Source organism: Gadus macrocephalus, chromosome 9, assembly GCF_031168955.1.
Source record: "Gadus macrocephalus chromosome 9, ASM3116895v1".
NCBI lineage: Eukaryota > Metazoa > Chordata > Actinopteri > Gadiformes > Gadidae > Gadus > Gadus macrocephalus.
Window position 1 is genome coordinate 13,764,859 of NC_082390.1, and position 10,556 is coordinate 13,775,414.

Consider the following 10,556-nt stretch of genomic DNA (forward strand, 5'->3'; position numbering starts at 1 on the left):
CCCTCCTTGTCCCCCTCCCTGTCAAACTTGGATGCTTTCTCCTTCACTTACCCCACTGCATCTTACACCTTCCCTTCATCTGTGCTCTCTCTCCTCTCTCCACCAACAACACCACTAGGACCACCACAGCTCTATATCTCTTTCTTTCTATGTAACATATGTCATCCATTGTCCTCCACTGCCATCCCTTCCTCTTCCCAGCTCTCTCCCTCTAAGGCTAATTCAAGGACATTTATTGGCTTCATATTAATTGGACAGTGTACCACATCACTCTCTATTCCCTCTATGTATCTGAGTCTTCCCAGAAGAGTTAACACATTAATCTTTGTTGCGTGTTAATTGTCCAATTGTAAATCAATACCATCCCCAAAACTCTGGGATGAGTCACCTTACCAGCTAATCATGTACAAAGTCAAATTTTATATTCATCAGTACAAAATTTGACTCAAGGCCATACTTTATTAATTTATTGTTAGTATATAATAACAATCAGGGATGTTCAAGTGGATTCATTGTGATCCCGTTTAATAAAATACAAGTTGCCTAAACTCGACGTTGCGACTAATGTTGCAGTGACACCGTGTGGTTATGCGCGGTAAATGGCACATCTGTGTGACAAACAGATGTTTAGATAATGCGAGTTATTACGTCTCATACTCTTTAACAAATGAATAAATAAAGGCCTAGTATGCTCTGACTTCAGTGGTCAATATCCTAACATTTAGTACAAAAAAAACTAGGGAAAATATTATTTATTATTTATTCTGCTTATTACATAAGCAGAATAAAACATTAAACACTATTTCGTACTCTTTTGTTTCTTAATAAGAGTTTGTAAGGGAATTCTTCATGTATCCAGGAAGTGAGCTCACAGCGATCGTGGGGATTTTATGGGGTCGCACCAAGCCGGAGGAGGTCGTACCGTCCCTGCACAAAAAAAAAGTTCGAGGGAAAAAAGGGAGTAGAGTACATAGTTGTCGAAAACGACCTACGGGGCGTCTTTCTGTTTTCTCATTGTCAGACTGGCACTTGACAACTTTTCGACAGCGGTCATGTCGTGAGATGACCGATCGGATATCACACGGTTTATGACGGGAAGAGATGGATACAACGGCGGTCGTCAGATGGGAATAAGTTGGAAAAGTACGAAACAAAAATGGAGAGAACAGCTGAGTGACTAGAGTGGGGTGAGGAGGCTGGCTTTGGCAGGATCCGGAGTCCTACCCTGTTGCCCCCGCTGTCGTGTGTAGGCTAAACCTCTGAGCTAGTGTATTAGCACATTTAGTGAGCCGACTACTTCCAATTAATTTTGAGGTAAGTTTTAGAGTTGCTTTAACACACACACCATCACAACTGTTGTTCAGAACATAATTTGATATGTGGTAATGTGAACCAGCAATGCAGACAATTGCCCAATGCCGCTTTGCTTGGGGGGAAAAAAAAGGTTGATAGGAAAAGGCCTGCCCACCCTTATTGTGGAGTACAATGTATGCAGATGTTATGTAGCGCAATGTGTCGTTTATTATTATTATAGGCCCGCTATCACGTTTTATTTACAACCCCTTTTGGAAAATGACTTGTGTAAGGAATGTGTTTCGAATCAGCTTTCTGCAAACATGGCTGACAAAGTAATGCAAGCAGTTAAACATTGCATTGAACTCTCAAGCAAACTTCCAGCAGATTTGCATGGAGATATTTGATACACTACACATCATTTTCTTGGACTTTTCCTGTGATCTGTTATGTACTTTGGCAGAATGTTTCTGCTACAACTTTATCCGCTGTCTTTAGTCTAGTAGTCCGAACTCGGCCAATCTAAACTCATTTATTGCGGGTCAAAATAGTTCAGTGGTGTGTGTTATTATACGGCTTTATAGGATGTCTACTATATCGGATATCCGAATCATTATATTGTCCCTTTAAATGTTGAACCACAGCAGTCTTATCATTAAACTTTGTTTTTCATTTCGCAGAACCTACTTTCATTTCAAGAAGATCTTTCTCCAAAACATCCCAATCTGTATATTATTAATTCAGGAAAGACCGCACCAATTATTCAATGGATGAGGGTTATGTTACATGTGAAACGCCTGTCTATAGCTCCGGCATAGACTTGAGACATCACTGAAGACTATGGTGGGTCAAATGGGGATGCCCTAGTTGGTCTCATCATCCCTGCTAGCTCCTCCAAGCTGCTGGATTCACCATCTCCATCACCAGGTGGTGTATACCACCAGGTGTACAAGCAAATATCTAAAAGTTGGCTTCAACTTGGATGACAGAATACAGTTATAGACATGTACTAAATCAAGTCTGACTATCATTAACCCTTTGACTCTGAACACGGCTGCTCTTAAGGGTGGTCTATGAGCGCTGACTTCCCTGTGCCTGAGGTGTGATGCCACCCTGTTTTGATGGGTGTGAGTGTCAGCGGCTCTTTTCAAGGACCTCGCTGCTCTGGGTGCAGCCATTAGATGTTGCCCGCCCCCGCTCGCTTGAGTCCAGTGTTGCGGTGATGACGCAGGGCTGCTGGTGGCCCGTCTGGTTGGCTGGGCAGCAGCCTGAGGTGATGTGATGGGGTGCAAGAACAGCAAAGTCCTCCCTGAACCTCCGGGAGATGTTCAGCTGGACTTGGTCAAAAAGGTCAGTGGGATGCGACCTCGTCTCTCGTAGATGATGATGTTGTAATGCATGCTTCCCCCACTGCAGATGATATCATTTAAGAACTGCTGGAAAAGGTTTACAAGAGACGCATTTCATTTGATTGAAAAGGGTATATATGCTGTATAGCTTCTTTACATATTATGTAACGTGCACTTTGCATGTTACTGTATTTATAGTATTTTTTCTTAAATCTTATGCATAAAAAAATATGACTTCTTGAACAAATGTAGACAGCCACTCACAAATATGTTTTAAAAATTCAAGTACTGAGATCTTTACCATCTTAGCACTTGGCTATTTTGTATTCTGCATATCTTTGGGCTATTCCCCGTTACTTGACATGGTAGCATAACGGAAATAGCATGAGTGCACAAGCCTTGTAAACAAAGTGAGGGAGGGAAACGTTACGCAATGCTCTCCATCTCTCAGGTGGACCCTCCCCACCCGCCTCAGACAGACCTCTATAAACATTTCATCCGAGGGGACGGAACGGGCAGCAAGACGGGGGGAGGGGCTGAAAAGGCAGACCCCGCCTCCCCCTGTCAGGCGCAAGCAGCCATGCCTAACGGCTCCGCCCAACCTCCAAACGCCCAATCGGACCCGACGGACCCCCAGCGGAAGAAAGTGGCCAAGTACCGCGCCAAGTTCGACCCCCGGGTCACGGCCAAGTACGACATCAAGGCCCTGATTGGCCGCGGCAGCTTCAGCCGTGTGGTGCGGGTGGAGCACAAGAGCACGCGGCAGCCCTACGCCATCAAGATGATCGAGACGCGCTTCCGCGAGGGCCGGGAGGTGTGCGAGTCGGAGCTGTGCGTGCTGCGCCGCGTGCGCCACACCAACATCATCCAGCTGATGGAGGTGTTCGAGACGGCGGAGCGGGTCTACATGGTGATGGAGCTGGCCACGGGCGGCGAGCTGTTCGACCGCATCATCGCCCGCGGCTCCTTCACGGAGCGCGACGCCACGCGCGTGCTGCAGATGGTCCTGGACGGCGTCAAGTACCTGCACACGCTGGGCATCACCCACCGGGACCTGAAGCCCGAGAACCTGCTGTACTACCACCCCGGCGCCGACTCCAAGATCATCATCACCGACTTCGGCCTGGCCAGCAGCCGCAAGAAGGGGGACGAGTGCCTGATGAAGACCACCTGCGGCACGCCCGAGTACATCGCCCCGGAGATCCTGGTGCGGAAGCCCTACACCAACGCGGTGGACATGTGGGCTCTGGGCGTCATCTCCTACATCCTGCTGAGTGGGACCATGCCCTTCGAAGACGACAACCGCATGCGGCTCTACCGGCAGATCCTCAAGGGCAAATACAGCTTCTCTGGAGAGGTGTGTGTGTGTGTGTGTGTCCGTGTGTGTCCGTGTGCGTCACCTGCTCTTTGACGTCTTGTGCAGTCTTTCATACTTAACCCAAAATTTTAAAAGTGCCAGGTTGAAACTTGAGATGATATTCCTTCCCGGTGTAGCGGGACATTTTGCAACCACATTAAAGGGAAGCACAGTGGGGGCACACACACACACACGCACACACACACACACGCACATGCGCACACACACGCACGCACACACACACAGGCACACACACAGGCACACACACAGTGTTCCAACAACTTTTTTTAATCCCTGCATGCAATTCATAAATGCTCAGTTTGTTGCTCACTTCGTTTGCACACTCATAATCCCCCATGTCCGCCAACTCCAATGTATTTGTCCTCTTGGTTAAGTCAATATGCCCTTCCTCAGTGTGTGTGTGTGTGTGTGTGTGTCCGTGTGTGTGTGTGTCCGTGTGTGTATGTGTGTGTGAATAATAATTTATGCTCCATCCGCGCTCTTTCTTCTTCTTGGGAGAATGCTGAGTTGCTCTTTTTCTTTGTTACACAGTGTGGGCTGTTGATCGTGCCAGAGAGCTTTCTAAATGGGCCCTTGGTTACTGCCCTGCATAGCCCAGCCATAAAACACTCATTAGGTTCAACTTTGGATATAGCATGACTGGTTGTCACCTGCTCATTTTGTACTATATTGGAAATATTTTCAGCACACGTATGTCAAAGCTGACGAGTGCATTAAAAAATTATTGGCCAAGTGTTTGACAATATATTAGAGAGCAAAACATTGTCATTATCTTGGATGTGTTATTTGCAGTCCTTCGTCATTGGTACTCTTTAAATATGCTTTTGAGGCTTTAGATATAACACCATGCAGCGATGCAGATACTTTAGATATACACCATGCAGTGATGCAGATATTCTTGATGTACACCATGCAGTGATGAAAGATTTATTTTTCATATACACCATGAAGTGATCCAGAGGCTTTAGATGTATACATCATGCAGTGATGCGGATACTTTAGATATATAACACCATGCAGTGATGCAAAGGCTTTAGATGTATACACCTTTGCAGTGATGCAGAAGCTTTAGATATATAACACCATTAGATATACAGCACTACGCAGTGTTGCAGAGGCTTTCGATACAGCCCTGTGCAGTGCTTGGCCTATAGCTTTCTCTTCTACTTGCACATTGGGTCTCTTCCTTTTTTACAAGACTAATCAGAGAGCATCCCCTGACCCATGGAGCAGTGTTGACCTTTCCGTTTAAAGGGCAAAATAGATGAGACGACCAGGTGCATCTGAATTGAATGGGGCTGTTCTGGGGTCATTGCTTATGTATTTATTGCCCTGATAAATAATGTGTACATTTACAACTCATACCTTGAGAATTCTAATGCAGTTGTTAAGTCGGGGGAGCAGGTATGTGTGTGTGTCTGTGTGTATCATGATTGTGTTAAAAAAATAGCTGTATGTTAGAAGGTTGAAAGTGAGGACAAAGAGGAAAATACATTGCTTATAAACGAAAAACCTTGCTTTTATGTATAATGGGATCCTGCATGTATGTATGCTGATAAGCACACAAACATTTCTACTGTCAGTTGCATTTAGTTCCATGCAATCCATGGGTGTATTATGAATTAATATAATTTTTACATTTATACTGAAAATGAATCCTCACTTTAAGCATATAGTGTTTTAATGTTATTCAGGCTTAATACACCCTATTACTATTACTAATTGAGTGTCCCTAAATTCAGTTTAGCAACCCATCTTTTTTGCTACTGCTCTCTGCTGCCGCTTTGTGGACTCAGAATGGAAATGGGCATGGGAGAGGATTTTCCATATACAACTTATCAAAATTGACAGAATCTAAAAGTCACAAAACTGTATATTTAGTTATTTGTTGCCTCTATGTAGTGATTTTGTCTATTTTACCCAAATATATAAATTCATATTTATATTCGGTTGATCAGGCAGGTCAAACAAAACTAGTGGCAAAATGAAACTCTTCAAGACATTGAAATCAATGTATTGATACCCTAGTATTTGTCTCCATATTCCCAGTTTGGTTGCATCCCATTACTCAAAACAAATGTGCAAAATAGATTCTTCTGTCGGATTTTATTAGAAGGACAAGTCCCCCAATAGGTCAAACGATTTCAAACTCTGTCACCCCAAACTTTGTGCTGCACAAACAGCGTTGAATGGTTTCAGCGTTGAATGCTGGTGCCAAACTAAACCACCCTTAATGAAAGACATGCTAAACACATGAGGACTGATTCATGCTCGGTCTAATCTGTGTCCCGCTGCAGCCGTGGCCCAGCGTGTCCAACCTGGCCAAGGACTTTGTGGAGCGCGTGCTGACGGTGGACCCCAGCGAGCGGCTGACCGCCGGCCAGGCCCTCAAGCACCCCTGGGTGGTGAGCATGGCGGCCTGCTCCTCCATGAAGAACCTGCAGCGCTCCATCTCCCAGAACCTGCTGAAGCGAGCCTCGTCGCGCTGCCACAGCACCAAGTCGGCCCAGTCCACGCGCTCCAGCCGCTCCACCAAGTCCAACAAGGCCCGGCGCGCCCGCGAGAAGGAGCTCCGGGAGCTCAACCGCCGCTACCAGCAGCAGTACAACGGCTGACACCTCAGCCGCCTCGCCCTTCGCTGCGGCTCCTGCCTGTATAGGCTCCTGTCTGGGGCAGTACTTTCACAGGGATCGCTGCAGCTTAAAGTTGCGGTGTCCAGCGTCCCAAAGCCATCGCCATTGCCCAATAGGCCGGGGGCTGTGAAGATAATATATGAATTGAAGCCGATATATTTAGATTGACCCGTCAATGGGGTTGTGACTCACTGTTGCCGGTAGCAATGCGAGCATCATGCGTGACTCCCGGTGGAAGTGTACAGTACGGGCAGCATGGAGGCGATGTGATGCATTATTTTGGTGAGGAGCTCGTGGACTATAATGGCAGAACGTGTCCCTTCCAGGTGGTGTAACCACCACAACAGCACTGGGAGAAACATGGAGAACCTTTGGCTGCATCCCATTCTGTGTCTCTCACTCATCCCCCCCCAAGGCTGAGGTAGACACGCTTCCCTACTCCCCCACACGTCCTACTCCTCACCTGTTCCTCCTCCTGCTGTCCTCCTCTTCACCTCCTATTCCTGGCCTCCTCCTGTGCTGCCTGTGCCTCTGCATATTTATTTATTATTACTGACCTTACTATTGGTTTCCGTTCAAGCGGTCACTGGATGATGGCCGTCTATGATAATCTGTTGAACAGAATTCTTGGTACTGTGGTAGGTAGAAAAGGGTTGCCTTTTTATGAAGAGGACTGAAAACTGCTTTTCTTGTTCATTTCATTGTTGAAAGAAAATTGCTGTGAAATAATTATTGTGCGACTTGAACAGATGGACAAGTACAGCCAAACTTTATCTGAAGAGCTGGGAGACCCAGCCCACTGCAACAACTTGGATATTGTTGAAGGCCAACATTCAAATACATACGATCCATCAGGACTCATGCCTAAGCTTTTCATATCTTGCGTTTTGCTCCATTCAAATAACACAACTGCAGCTGGCTAAAACTTGGTATATTGTGAATCTTATGTTATTTTTTTCCGCCTACATGTCATTGTTTAGTTTTTACTTCAATCAGCATTTCCCATTGAGAAGCCGTTCAGAATAACAGGAGGGCAACCACAGTTTCAATTGGTCCTACCAAAGATATTTTTACGATGAGAATAAACAGTCGATGGCTATGTTCGATGGCTGGTTTATCAAAGCAGCGCATACTTCTTAGCTGGAGTCTTCTAACATGTCCTACTAGGTGCATTAGATCTGTTTAACAGAACCCTAGTATATTGTACGTCCCCTGCACATATTGTGGTCTTATCAATATAAAAGGATATGCCGTCCGTCTCACTGCACTCTCTGAGTTGGTGTTAAGAGTCCTGCGGTTGAATGGTGTTTTTGTATGCTCTTCTTGCCTGTGAGTCTGACACAACCACCTGCCAACCCACTACGTTTAATATGATTTTATGCGCTTAACCATTTCCTCATTCCTGTTTTTGAAGAATACAATGTGTATCTGTGGTCTCAAAACTTCTACACTTTTTAATGTGAAGATTATGTTAACGTATGGTATTAAAGGAGATAAATCTTATAATTAGAATCGTTTGAAGAATCCATGCTGTAAATACATTACAGTTACGTTTGCACTTAAATTCAATGACATTCTAAGGCTTTGGGATTAGAATTGATATCAGCAGTGAAGGACCTCTGGACTGTAGTTTAATGCCACGCCTCTGCCCACCTCTGTCTTCGCCTCACATGGGATTGTAATATTGCCTGGGGCCTATTCAAGTTAATAAATGTTGGATATGAATTGTTAAAACAAGTACAAAATACATTTTCCTATTTACCAACTGCATTTTTCTAAAAACCCTATGTATGGGGCAAGTACCATTGTACATCTAAAAACGTTCCGTTAAAAATGCAAGACCACGGCTTGGCTATATTTGTTTTAGTCAGTGGTTTTCCTGTTTTGTTGCAAAGCTCTTCCTAGGAAAGGTCATGTTGAGGTTAGTTTAAGAAAACAAAAAGTATACAGTGACCAGAGGTTTGGAGCCAAATAGAAAGAGTGTGTTTATAGTGCAATGGTGTCTGTGATTATGAGGGCTTATACAGTACATTTCCCTGTATGCCTTATTATATCAATTACTCCCGTGAGCAGTTTGCTATGAGCTGGCCTGTTATTATAAACCTTATATTTTGTGAAGTTTTTATAAGTGATACTGGAAATCTAACCGAGCCACATCAACTGACCTCATTATTCCTTTTTATGTTGGAAAATGATTTTGTTATTTTGCTTCTTCTTGGAATGTTCCGTCATCCTCCTCGCCCACGAGGCGTGAGTGTTGACAGGGACCACTTTATTTTAAAACAAAATAAAAACCTTGGGATAACACCCAGCAACACCTTCTATGGGCCATGTCCCAAATGTCCCATTCTGGATCATTCCACCAGTCCAGGTTCATCTGATGCTGTCTCTCTTACCCTCTGACCACACTAGCCAGCGCAACACCTTTATGTTGTTGTTTTTTAATCTTTCACATAGACAAGGACATCGGAACATCTAAATGGGTTCTAATACAGTCTACAATTTATATATGTGCAAAGACGCAACATGGAAAAGACTGCTGTTTGTGGTTTGAAACTAAATTCAGTGACCTCAATAATTAATCTTAATTCATGATAGATGACAACATGTGTTCTAGATCATAACAACCATGATCATAAACAAGTTGCGTTTCAGTCATTGGTAAATAAGGGAATTATAAACTTGGCATAATGATACATCATGCCAAGCTATTAGTTGGACTCACACAGAATCAGAACTTCCAGAACCATTGCTGAATGTCAAGTTTATACCAATGAATTACTTAAGTATTTGTAAACCGTTTTGTAGAATGTAAACAGACACATTTGTACAACTGTTTCCTCTAATCTTTGATATATACTTGTGATTTTGTGTAAATGCTGTCCTGAATGAAGTAGCCAATGCAACACTGTTACTTAATTACAGTTGTTATTTGTATTATTTGCGTAAATGAGTATCCCTTAACACTTCCCTTGTTTTTCTTACTTTTGTTATTTGTTTTATACAATGAACTTCTTTGATGAGTTTTTGTTTTATGCATATGTGCCAATAAATGAAATTGGTGATGACATTTTTTCTTGAAGAGGTATTGCATTCCTGATGTCAGTGTTTGCAGGAGGCTTCTTTCTGCTTCTCATATTATGCTAGTTATGACTTAAACCAAAATACATTGCAGCTGCTGCTTCTGTGTACTGTATTGTAATATGTGGTTCGTTCGGAGTTGTATTTTTCCTTCAACCCAATTTTATCTCTGTTTAATTATACCACATCATCGTACATATTCTGTAAGAAAAAATCGACAGATTACTGATTGACTACATCATGACAAACCCCTTGCAAGTTTAGCCATGGCGGTATACTGTATATATACCTAACAGGATGTGGAACCCTCCCGTATGAAGTGGCTATCAGGCTCCCTCTACAGGCAGAACATTGTTATTAATGCAACAAAGGCCAGTAGAAGTGCATTCAACACCGGAGGCTGCAACTCCAGGACCGCAGGTCACAAGGTTATTTTTTCTTGGATGATGATACTCATGAGTAACTCACGAATAGTTAATGAAAACGATGATACACAACACGTAGCTAACCTAATTCTTGAATAAACCCTATCTAAAAATACCTAAAGCATTGCTAAAGCCACACACCCCAGCTCGATCCCTCCGCTCAACTACCTCAGCTGGACGTCTGGTACCGCCATCGCTAAGAGCTAGCAAAGGCCGTTCAGCAAAGTCACAACTCTTCTCGGTTTTGTGACCTCAGCGGTTGAACGAGCTCCCTGCCGCTCTCAGGACCACAGAGTCGCTCACTATCTTCCGAAAAAGACTCAAGACTCACCTGTTCAGAGTCCACCTCGACACTGCATAGCCACCCTCCCCCTTCTGGCCACCATTGTACACTGTA

General features: G+C 44.0%; 1 protein-coding gene across 2 annotated transcripts; it reads left to right on the forward strand.

Annotated features, from left to right (window-relative positions):
• Window positions 1–883: 883 nt before the first annotated feature.
• pskh1 (protein serine kinase H1) lies at window positions 884–9,721 on the forward strand. Of its 2 annotated transcripts, none has more exons than XM_060060912.1 (4): window positions 884–1,314; window positions 1,974–2,643; window positions 3,094–3,999; window positions 4,552–6,239. In XM_060060912.1, the coding sequence occupies exons 2-4, from the start codon at window positions 2,575–2,577 to the stop codon at window positions 4,657–4,659; spliced, it is 1,083 nt and encodes a 360-aa protein (XP_059916895.1). In that variant the 5' UTR covers window positions 884–1,314; window positions 1,974–2,574; the 3' UTR covers window positions 4,660–6,239. The 2 variants fall into 2 exon arrangements, with proteins under 2 accessions (XP_059916895.1, XP_059916894.1); XM_060060911.1 differs by lacking the exon at window positions 4,552–6,239 and adding an exon at window positions 6,318–9,721 and having other exon boundaries at window positions 885–1,314.
• Window positions 9,722–10,556: the final 835 nt, after the last annotated feature.